Here is a 10,995-nt window from a genome sequence, read left to right on the forward strand (position 1 = left end):
AAAAGCAAAAGAGACTCAAGGAGACTGTATCGGAATTTTCTTAGCAAGGAGAAGAGACTTGGAAAAGAATTAACGGTCATTACACTTCACACTACATTCACAAGGAATTGAAGGGTTGAAATTCTAGAAAATGTCGGTTAGGCGGTATCTTTCTATGAACCGTCGTATTCATGGAATTTAAGACATGAAAATGTACAAACTGTCAGTTAGGCAGTATATTTCTAAGAATTGTTGTATTCAAGGAATTGAAGGCATGAAAATGTACAAACTGTCAGTTAGGCAGTATCTTTCTAAGAACTTTCGTATTTATCGAATTGAAAGTCTAGAACTGTACAGATTGTTAAAATTGGTCTTGTCAGTTATCTTTACCTAAGAACTGTCATAGCACCAGGGCGATTCACCCAACCGGGAAATAGCTATCGCTGAACATCCCGCCCAAGCTCATGACAATCTCTTTGTCATGCAAAATTGCAGAGACTCAAATGTATTCTAGGACACATTTTTTGCAGGTAAAGAATTAACGGTATTTGCAGTAGGGCGATGCACATCACAAGGCACGATTAATGTTGAATGTCCCACCAAAGGGGTTTGACCTCGTGTCATGCTAAACTGTGGAAATATGTATTTGGATATTTTTGTCACATGATGGTTTTGTGAGTTATTCCTAATTAACCATAAGTGGCACTAGAATGGTGATACATCTGAGATTGAGAAACCATTGAACGTCTTGCTAAGGGCCAAGTTAACTTGTTAACTTGAAAAACTATATTAAGATCTTTGATCTAGGATATGTAGGGGCTAACATCAAAAATAGCCACAAGTAGTTCTTCGATACTCAATAAATGGCAGTGCATTCCTCCGTGTTCACATAGATACTACGAGTAGTCTCCATCCAAGCCAAGGTTGGGTCCGTGAACAACTGTGGTGAGAAGGGTCTTTATCATTATGTGATGCACAGGGACTTTTTAGTCATGGTTACCTTTTAAGAAGCATCTGTGATCGACAAAGAATATACATTCAAAGGAACAAGAAGTGAGTATTATTTTTCAACACACAAGCTATCAACCCCAGAAGCAAGGCGAAGCAGTATTTGAAGTTATGTGTCGAATTGCATTGAATCATTCTCAATCAATTTGATGCTATCTATGAACTCGCTAAAGTGATCCAGAAGAATCAGTCTCTCTATAATTATCTCTGAAGTTTCTTAAAGCTGAAAGTGTTGATTTACAAGAACCTATAAAAGATACTTATATACCCAACGTGCGTTCAAAGTCAAATTTTTAAAAGGAAGTCCAACTGCTCAAGATAAAGTCATTTATGTAGAAATTCATATGTTCATCTTGAAGTTGTGAAGAAATTGAAGATAAAAGCTGAAAGTCAAGAACAAATAGAAGATTGAAAACAAAAGAAAGCTATAAACCAAGTGGGAGATTGTTAGGACATGATTTTGTTGGATTAGTGTCTAAGTCGATAACTATAATTTGTATCTACTTGACCCGAGAGTACCATAGTCCATTTGGGTTGTATGGCACCAGAACAATCTGAAGGATGGATAATTAAGAAGAGGTTATTTATGGTTTATTAATATATTATAAGTTCAAATATATTAATATGAAATCATATTATTTAATTAGTATTGATCAATAACTAATTTTGTGATCAAAAGAGACTAATTAACTATATGGGGATTGATTATGTAAATCATTCATTCTTATAATGTGGGCTTATGATCCATATTTCTTTGTGGTGGGCTAAACCTATGTGGTGACCCATGGATGATCCATGGAGGTTTAAACCCATGAAGGATGAGGAATATGGAAGGTCATGCACATTAGGGTTTGCATGGTGTAACCCTAATTAAGCCACACTTTATAAGAACCCCTTTAGCTCATGAAATCGGCCATAAGTAAGCTTACAAGAGGGAAAGCCAATTTTTCTAAGTGCATGTAACCTCCTCTTAAGTTCCTCAATTGTTCGTAGTGTTGTGTGATTCCATTTGAGGTGCAACACTTGGGGCACTAAGTTCTTAAAGGTCCAAGGTTTCCAACTACAAGAAAAGGTATGTCATTCTACTAGTTTTTGTATTACATATACTTCACAATATGCAAGTTATCATGAAACCTTGAAAAAATGAAAGTTTGCATGTATAATAGAGAAAACATACATCCAATGTTTCTAGGGTTGCATGCACACCTTAGGAGTGTTAGAATACTCAAAACCCTTCAGTGGTATCATAGCCTAGGCTTGTTTTCAATTATACTTGATGCTACTTGTGTTAAAAGCAAAAAAAAAAAAATCAAATTTCTGTTGTCTGGACAGTGGACTCGCCGAGCCAGCCCTATAGACTGACCAACTCGGTGAGTCAGTTCATGCACTCGACGAGTTGGTGCTCCTGGATGCAGCTTTTCGAGTTTTAAAGCTAGAATTGGACTAGGATCTTTACCCTAAAATGTTTTTGAACTTATAAACCTGTTTTTGATGTGGTAATGATCTTGCTTATCCAATTTAAAAGATAATTGTCAATGTTTCATGTTTTGTAGTAGTTTATATGGTTAGGCTAATTACATGAAATTTGTTTGATATGAATTGCCTTGTTCTTATAAGTTTAATTTAGATCATTGACAAGTTGTTTGATTTTGTAAGTTACATTAGTTGAACTTGAAGAGTTTTTTTTTTCCATAAATGTTTTTCTGAAATCCATAACTTGTCCTCAAGTTATGGATTTTCAAGAGTCTTTTCATTAAAACCTATATTAAACTCATAAGTTATGGATTCCAAAAGTTTTTGAATAGTTCAAAACTTGCCCTCAAGTTTTGGAATATGTAAATGTAAAAGTCTGTCTTTTGAAACATTTAATTCCAAACCCTAGAATTTTAAAGTTTAAAATTCTACCCTTATACTATTATAATATTATAGGTTTAATATTTATATCTATAAAAACAAAGTCAGTCTTACCATTAGTAGGCCTCATTCATGAAGCCAGTCTATAAGGGGGTATAAGGTTACTGCTAATAAAATGGCAGCTTAATGGGTGTCCACTCTCACCCACCGCTTCCTTGACTGGTGGAGGGTTGTTAGCCGAATGGGTAGGATAAGACTGTAATTCTCCCTTCATTAATAGTATAATGATAAATATAAATACAAAGTAAATGAACACTTATAAATTCCGAAATCTTAGTTACTTAGGAAAATGTGAATATGGTGCTAACCCATGAGATTGCACTTTGCACCTTGTTAAGTCATTAGTGGAGCCTGCCTGGTTAACCGACACACTAATCTGGATTGACAGTGCCTGGCGAAGGGTAGCTTGATGTTAATCATAGATCAATGGAGAGTGTGTGGTTAACCGGCATATTGATTAGATGGTTGTAAAATTGGGTGTACCAAGCTAATTTGCATGGTTATTCACACCTTGTTTGTGATCCTCGGCATCCCAGTCACAAACTTGAAGGCCACTGTCGAGATATAAACATGCCATTGAAAGTTTCAATGAATCTCAAAGGATCTAGGAATTTCAATTCACTTAAAACCTAATTTGGTTTTTCATTTTTTGTGATGGAAATTGGTAAATCGTCATTTACCTCCCTTCAAATATTTTGCAGTGTGGATTACGGAATCCATCTTCCAAATTGTAAAATATTTTGTTGGGTCCTAGCCTTAATATTTCATTTGGGTGTTATTAAGGACTTAAATCAACTAACTTGAATTTCTCCAATTATAGATGTCTAGTTCAGACAACTATGGTCTTCCCAAATCTTTTGGAATAATCTTTCCTCTTGAAGATGATGTTCCAATATTGGATCGTGGAAGTCATACTTCACTTCCTCCACCTCCTCCAATTATTCTCCCTAACACACAAGCTCAAAGAATTGAAAAATTCAAGGTCACTCAAGCCCTACTTTCAAAGAAACATGAAGATGGAAGGCATGCGTGTGCTCACGTCTTGGAGATGAAGTCACCTATTGACATGCTTAGAGTATTGGGTGTCATTGTCTCGACGAATTTAGGTGTTGATTGGGTTCTTCAATCACTTCCTGATTAATATAGTGAGTTCATTATAGACTACTATGTGACAGACCATGACATGACAGTTATTGATCTTACGTATTTGTGTGTTGCTGCTGAATCAGTGTCACACCCCGGCCGTTGGCGGAAACACCGGGCAGTGTAACGTCATTTCTTGTATCATAGTTATGAACTTCCTGAAAACACATGCATTTAAAAATACATCAACATGAAGTTGGTGAGTTCAAAGGTTTTTACTCCGTATAAAAATAATACATTTTCCAAGTTCAGAAGTATAGTTTTGAAAGTATCATTCACTACAAGAAAAAGACCCTTTTACGATGCGCAAAACACGACGCTCTTTGATTTATGTTACGCATTAGAGAGAGACATTAAAAGGTGTCATCTCTTCAAAAAATTTAAGGATCTAGGTCGCGCATTACTGAGTGGCCTTAAATTAGTGTCTCATGTAAAAATATTAAAAACATGGAAGGGACTTGTGCGTCGTCTATGAATGTCGTTTTATATTTTTTTTAAGAAACGCGCGTCTTGGAGGGAAAATGAAATCCCCAAATTTTTTAAACCCCCACCTTCTTCTCCCTCGTCTTCACCCGTCATCCACATCCACTACCTCCGATCCTCATTTCCTCTTCTAACATCAAACTACGGCGATGCACCTTCCTTCTCGAAGAATGCTTCATTTACCACCATCGTACGATTATGTGAACCCAAGGAATTGACAGAGACAAAGAAGATTATGGATCAATTGCTTCACATGATGTTTAAGGTTAAGGGTTTGAGATTTCTTCCAAGTTCCAAATGGACCCTCACACTAAATGCTTCGATCTCCTCTCTTTTTACCTTGTTCCCTCTACTGATGCCTCCACCTTCTACCATCGATGTTGATCTTTGAATAAGCAACAAGAAGCCCTAGGGCCTCCGCCTTCACCCACCTCCAGCGCCTCCAACAAGAAGCCCTAGGTTCCCCGCCTTCACCCACGTTCTCACAGTCAATCGTAAATCGGTTTTGATGTTCTTCCACGATTCATGGCTTACACATCTCTCAATTCTCTTTCTGTTGGGGGATTTGCTCTTTTTTGCTCTCGATCGAGGGTTTTTTTGGCTTCAGGTCTCAGATTTCTTTTAGGCGTTCTTCAACTATACTCATGCATAAATTCTTTGGTAATGGTTTTTAATCGCTCTTTAATTTCGATTCTATGTTGTTTCTGTTAGTTAGTTTGCTTATTTTCTAAAACTCCCATAAATCCCCCTCTTTTGATTCCTTCTAGACCTTAAAAACTTTTCAACACTTCCAAGTTTATCTTCTAAAACTCCCATAACATTAACAGAAACCATACACCCAATACATGATCCTAATGATTTTGAAGTTGGAAAGAGAGATAAACTTGAGTTTGTTAACATTTTTACTAATGATGGGAAGATAAACAGTAATGGAGGTTGAGGGTTTGTAAGGATGCCACGTTTTGAAGCTCGTGTTGCAATAACTGAGGCTTTGAAGTCTAACGTTTTTAATACCTTTCTTAACTTTTTGTCCAACCCTAAATGACGCGAATACCCTTCTTATCTTCTTCATCAAATATGCATACAGGGACTTTATAAAGGGGAAGAAAAGAATGAGATGCATTTAGGCGTTTGTTCTAGAAGCAATGATGTGATTGAACCTATGATTAAGCCTCAGTGGTATGTCAACTACAATGGTATTGCTAAAGAAACTCTTGATGCTGTAATGGATGAAAATAACAAGAAAATTGATATTCTTCCAAAACAGTATGTTGCTGAATGGAAAAGGTCACCTTCTTTAGTCTTTCATTCTACCTTTAAAATTGATACACAACATTTAAACTTTATTAATTAATTTTAATTTTTTTTATTTTACAGATGGCTTGAGAACATTCGTGATTGGTGTGTATCAAGGCAGCTTTGGTAGGGCCACCGAGTTCCTACATGGTATGTGACATTGGAGGATGATAAAATGAAAGAGCTTGGAGCATACACGGATCATTGGGTGGTTGCTAGGGATGAGAAAGAGGCTGAAGGTGAGGCTAAAAAGGTCTTTTTAGGGAAAAAGTTTGAATTGGCTCAAGATCCTGATGTTTTAGACACCTGGTTTTCTTCATGGCTTTTCCCTTTATCTGTATTGGGGTGGCCTGATGATACTCAAGATTTGAAGACTTTTTATCCAACTGCTGTTCTTGAAACTGGGCATGACATTTTGTTCTTTTGGGTTGCTCGTATCGTGATGGTTGGGATGAAATTAGGAGGCGATGTACCTTTCCAAAAGGTTAGTTAAGTTTTTTAAATTATTTAAAATACTATAATGCAATTTTAGAAACAAATGAAAGCAGGATGCTATAGTACAGAAATTAAATGAAAGTATGTTGTTTTTGACTTATTTCCCGCTTTTAGCCCTATATCATCACGAGCCCTTGAAACACCGGTGCAACTACATCTGATGTGAGAGGTTCTAGCAGAGATATGGCCTCACTTAGACCAGTGCCAGCACAGGAAATGCCAACAGCCATGGCTAATCTAGATTTAATTTCTTTAATCCAGGTGGTGGGGACACCAAATTACATGTGTCCTGAACTGCTTGCAAATATTCCTTATGGCTTCAAATCACTTATGACACAAGGGTGAAATGGTCATTTACTTATATACCCCAACTTGGGTATATGGTCCCTAGGTATTTACTTTTCATTACAATTTCAACATCACTTATGACACAAGGGTGAAATGGTCATTTACTCATATACCCCAACTTGGGTTCAGTATGCATAATGATTTCATGAAGTTACCCTTCTTAAACTTGAGCCCATACTTTAAGCCACATGTTTGTTGCTTTTCATTTCCCACTTATTTTTTGTGTTCAATAATATATATTTTAGGTTGCTGTATGTATGAGATGGCTGCTCATCGCCCAACATTTAAAGCTTTTGTAAGTGCTCTTGATTCTTGAACAAGTTTTTCTTATTAAATAGTAAATACTCCTTCTCTTAATCACTATTTAACCCATGATTAGGGTTATTTCTAGTGTTTACCTTTATTGTAATACCACCACTTCTGCCATCAAACAACACCAACCTAACTTTTATCAACAATCACTACCACCATTGTTTACAAAATCAAAACCACACCATAATCAAAATAAAAGGTTGTGTAGAAGATTAATACCTATAATCAATACTAAACCGATTTAAAATAATAATAATAATAATAATAACAATAATAATAATAATAATAATAATTTAAAAAGAAACTGAAAACGGTTCAAGAAATGGAAATTGTTCCTTAAAATGGTTCCAAAAATTGAAATACTTCTTGAATATTGTTTTAAAAGTCAGAATTGTCCCATAAATCAAAACATGTTCCAATTTTTTTTCTTTTTTGCATTTTATGATCCATTTTTTTCTCCAGTTCACGTTTCAAAAATGTTAAATGATTTTTGGGATGAACATACTAACGATTTTTATCGGTGGCCTATTTTATGTAGTCGACCTGATTGAGGTCATCGAAGTTTTAAGTGAAACAATTTATTTGGTGGACTATGCAAATGTATGTGTTGGCGTTTTCTTTGACGTTGTCAGAGTTGGAGAAGGTGGCGATGTAGCTGTCAGAGTTGTAACAGTTATGATGCCACGGTGGTGATGAATAGGCGGTGTATCTTATTTAGGGTTGGATTTTGTTATTCATAGAATAGAATAAGAGGGTAAAGGTGGGTGAGGTGGAACCAATGCTATAATATTGAAAATATAATAATATAATTATTAAATTATATAGTAAGCGCAATATAATCTTTTTACATTAATTAGAGACGAAAATCACAACAAAAATAAATCACAAATAAATCACAAGGATTGTCCAAATACAAGAAAAATTAGGGATAAAGGCCCAAATTTATCCAAACCATAAGGACATTTCATTCTCATGTTCTAATTATTATGCATTAATTAAAGTGTGACATGGGTATAAACTTTTTCGTGTTATAAAGGTGGAAATTGATTGTATTACACAACAACGAATAATAAAGATAGTAACAAAAGATAATTTTATGGCACCAAGTGGACATTCAACGACCAGTATTATTATTATACCAATAATTTAGTGGTTGGTTGGGTGTGAAATGTGTTATTATTTCGTTTCATTAGCTTGTTTAATTAAACTATTAGCAACGAGGTTGTTAGATAAATATTAAAAATTATGAACAATTTTTTTATGACGCAATCACGTGCTAGGCGTTGACGAAGCTAAAGCATTTGAATCATTTAAAGTCAAAAAAATATACAGAGAGCATTTGAAGCATCTGAACCATTTGGGAGTATCATCAGATGGCTTTGGTAAACCCATTTTCTAGCCTAACCTCCGGTGATAAACAATGGGTAGATCATATTAGCAAAACCTTGAAACACCAGCTTGCCATTAACGTCGATACACCTTCACTGTCCATATTTCAAATTCCTCAAATCCTAAAAGACGAAAACCTGGAAGCGTATGCCCCACAACGGATAGGGCTTGGTCCTAATCACCATTTCAAGCCAGAGCTCTATCAGAACATGGAGCAAAACAAACTCACTTCCGTGAAAAGGGTACTTAAGTCTAATAAAGTTGAAGTCTCTGTGGACCAAGTCGTAGATAATGTCAAAGAGATCATCCCCATAATTTGTGCTTGCTACGATTTGTACCTTGATGCTGATGATGACACCTTGGCATGGTTATTCACCATTGACAGTCTCTTCTTTATTGATCTACTTGGTGCTTATATTGATCAGCAGGTTGCAATAGATGCAAAAGATATTATAATGTTAGAGAACCAGATTCCTATAATTGTATTGAAGGAAATCCAAAAGGTCCTATCAAGTAGCTATGATGAAGGCCAAGAAGATTTCTGGGAATCTAAGTTCGGGTTTTTCTGTAAGTGCCACTCACCATTTATCCTCTCTAAAGAGAAAATCGATTTTAGTAGAGTAAACCATTTACTTGATTATATGTACCAATCCATCGTGAAAAATGAAGAATCGATCTCACCAGAAGTTTACTTTCAAAAATCTGGAAGTGGTCCATCTGAAAAAGACGATAAACTAGAATTACTTGAAATGTTTATCCAACTCATGGCACTGATCCCAGGGACTAAACCATTTCTTCAGATCTTTGAATCCATCAGGAAAAACATCTCAGAAAGTATTGAGAAGATGGTGACAGCTGAAGAGATCAAGGTGCCTTCAGTTTCAGAGCTTCGCGATATTGCAGGAGTTAAGTTCCATTTGTCACCAACTGACGGAGGAATCAGAAACATTAACTTTGTAGGTGAAAATGAGCGGTTTTGTTATCTGCCTCTTATTACCCTTAATATTGATTCAGAGGTGATATTGAGAAACTTGGTGGCTTATGAGCAATTAATGGCAAAGAAAAGTTTTACCACTGGACATGGTCTTGAACTCACTGAATATGTAGATTTCATGTGTGGTATCATCGACAGTGATAAGGATGTCCGGTTGCTACGTGAAGAAAATATCATCATAGGTGACTTGGGTGATGAGGATATTGTTAAATTGTTTAATGGGATTGCGAGATCTCAGGGGATAATGAATAGAGCATCAGATTTGAGGAAGACTGTGGATCAATTAAACAAAGTCTACCAAAGCACACCGAGAGTTTGGGTCCAGAAGATGGTGGAGAAGCAACTTCGGGCTTCTGCCAAGATGATCACATTCCTTATCAGCATTTCGAGCACACTGATCTTGATTCGTGAGGTGTATTTGAAGACTTATGGTTCCACTCCACCAAACATGATTTTTGATGATATTGTTAGGACCATATTGAGTGGTTTTCTTCATTGATAAGGGGATGGGTTTGTGTATTATCTAACGTCCTTGTTTTAACCATCTGATGTATTATATGCCATGAGCTAACATAGTTATAAATTCAGTTCAAAGAACTGAAATACATGTACAAGAACACAATGTGTGATAGAGCCCAACAACTACCCGTACATGAAGCAGCCTAGTTACCACAATATGAGACATTCACTCGGCCCAAACCAATCATCAAGAAGCCTGCCTGATTTCTATAATAAAGCATGCGAGCTTTACCAAGTCAAACCAGTTAGCATTTGATACTTTCTTTTCTTTTGTTTAACATGTGTTCTTAATAATTGGTTTTCACTTCCAGGTGTAACGCATGATTAGAGTAGCTTTATTTTCTATTTTTCAAGTAGTATTTAAACAATGTACTTTGGTTTTAATGGATTATTCAGAAAACGGCTGTGGTTACTATTTTGTTTCTCTTAGTTTTTGGAGGTTGACAACCTCGAATACCGTTCCTATCATTTGGTGCTTTCATTACCTATCTCCCAACTATGCCTCCCCTGAAAGATGCTACAGCCTACAACCGACATACCTCGTAAACCAGAAAATAAACCCGGTGAACCTCCGAAGGACCACCTACAAGCACTTCTCCGTCTTGGTACCGCCACCAATCCCGACTTGACACCCTCACCACCAACGTTGCAAACCTGGTCATCTCCTCACAAACCAACATCTCAACCAACCACAACCACCAAAGATATAACTTCCCAACTTAGACTGCTCCAATCCACTTGACCGTTCTCACAACTACTTCATCTACTACAACATACCACCAAACCAACGCATCACACTAGCTGTTGTTTACGTCACAGGAGAAGCCTTCAGTTGGGACAAGCATATGTAAAACCATATGTACAACAACCATCTTTTGAGCACATGGCTAGAATTTTAAAAAGCTATCGAAACCCAGTTTGGACCTTCCACGTATGAAAACCACCAAACCACTCTCTTCAACCTTTGCCATGTTTACACCGTCTCGGCTTACCAAGCATAATTTGAAAAAAAAAATCAGCAATCTTGTCGATGGCCTTTCCATAGCAGCCCTCCAAAATGGCTTTATTTTCGGTTTGTGTTCCGAAATCCAAAATGAGATCGCATTACACCACCC

At 36.4% G+C, this 10,995-nt stretch overlaps 1 protein-coding gene across 1 annotated transcript; it reads left to right on the plus strand.

The window, feature by feature from the left end:
• The first annotated feature begins 8,325 nt into the window (after nt 1-8,325).
• On the plus strand, nt 8,326-10,484 carry LOC111917461 (putative UPF0481 protein At3g02645). Its single transcript, XM_023913149.3, has one exon. The coding sequence runs from the start codon at nt 8,352-8,354 to the stop codon at nt 9,858-9,860; it is 1,509 nt and encodes a 502-aa protein (XP_023768917.1). The 5' UTR covers nt 8,326-8,351; the 3' UTR covers nt 9,861-10,484.
• Nucleotides 10,485-10,995: the final 511 nt, after the last annotated feature.

This window comes from Lactuca sativa, chromosome 1 (genome assembly GCF_002870075.4).
Source record: "Lactuca sativa cultivar Salinas chromosome 1, Lsat_Salinas_v11, whole genome shotgun sequence".
Lineage (NCBI taxonomy): Eukaryota > Viridiplantae > Streptophyta > Magnoliopsida > Asterales > Asteraceae > Lactuca > Lactuca sativa.